General features: G+C 36.6%; 1 protein-coding gene across 1 annotated transcript; it reads right to left on the reverse strand.

The window, feature by feature from the left end:
• Positions 1-211: 211 nt before the first annotated feature.
• On the reverse strand, positions 212-559 carry LOC112033429 (uncharacterized). The gene has a single exon (XM_024066201.2). It carries the CDS (start codon positions 557-559, stop codon positions 212-214), a length of 348 nt encoding a protein of 115 aa, XP_023921969.1.
• Between the last annotated feature and the right edge of the window lie 403 nt (positions 560-962).

Genomic DNA, 962 nt, shown 5'->3' on the forward strand with positions numbered 1-962 from the left:
GATCCGCAAGAATTTCTTTACTTGAACTAGATGTAGTACTGACCAACATAGACTACTAAGCATGGAGATACATGAAACAAATACAATACACCTTAATTCTCTACACAATTAATACTCTCTCTCCGGGTAATGAAGGCCTTATTACAAGACTAAGCCATCACTAGCAGGATAAAGGAAATCATGACCACAACTGCATTTCTTGACACATCTTTCATTCGGAGTTGATTCGTTCAAGCTTGAAACGTTCTTGAACAGAAGATATGTAACTTGCAGCCTTCGTATCGACGCTTTCATCACCAGGCATACCATAGAGGTTATCATATGGACTTATTAAGTCACGGCTGTTATCCTGTACTATAAATGCTACCTTCTGTTTTGGCTGAGCAAACACATAGTAGTCCTGGTGGACTAGAAACTCTACTGAAGCAGTTGATGGAGAAGACTGGCTTGGCTTAACCTTGGTAGTATATTGAACAGTTGAGGAAGGCTTGGCTGCTCTATAGAATGGCATCAACTTTCCCTTAACGAACCCTCTGCGCTTACCGCGATTTGCCTCCATGTTAACCTGAAGTTTGATCACTAATTCTAATTTTGAGTACGTATTTTAGTACAAGATCAGGGGTCTATATATACCAGTTGTAAGGGTACTTTTTTCGTGTTGCAATTTGTACTTTGTAGATAGATATGAAAAAATCTGAATGGGTTGTGGTCCCTCAGCTAAATATATATCTTGAAGCATATAATCTTCTTTAAGATTATTTCCAGGTTAGAAATAAATATACCAATTTCTTTTTTTTTTTTCAAACCGATTAAAAACTTTTCCAAGATATGGAGAAATACCAAAAACAACATATAATCAACATATATATTGTGGCATTTTCTTTATTATATCACTTCTTTTCTACAATGACTGTTTACCCTGCACTGTTACACTTGAAGGAATCAGACTTTGGGGGAGATGA

This window comes from Quercus suber, unplaced genomic scaffold (assembly GCF_002906115.3).
Source record: "Quercus suber isolate HL8 unplaced genomic scaffold, Cork oak 2.0 scaffold_52, whole genome shotgun sequence".
NCBI classification, from domain to species: domain Eukaryota; kingdom Viridiplantae; phylum Streptophyta; class Magnoliopsida; order Fagales; family Fagaceae; genus Quercus; species Quercus suber.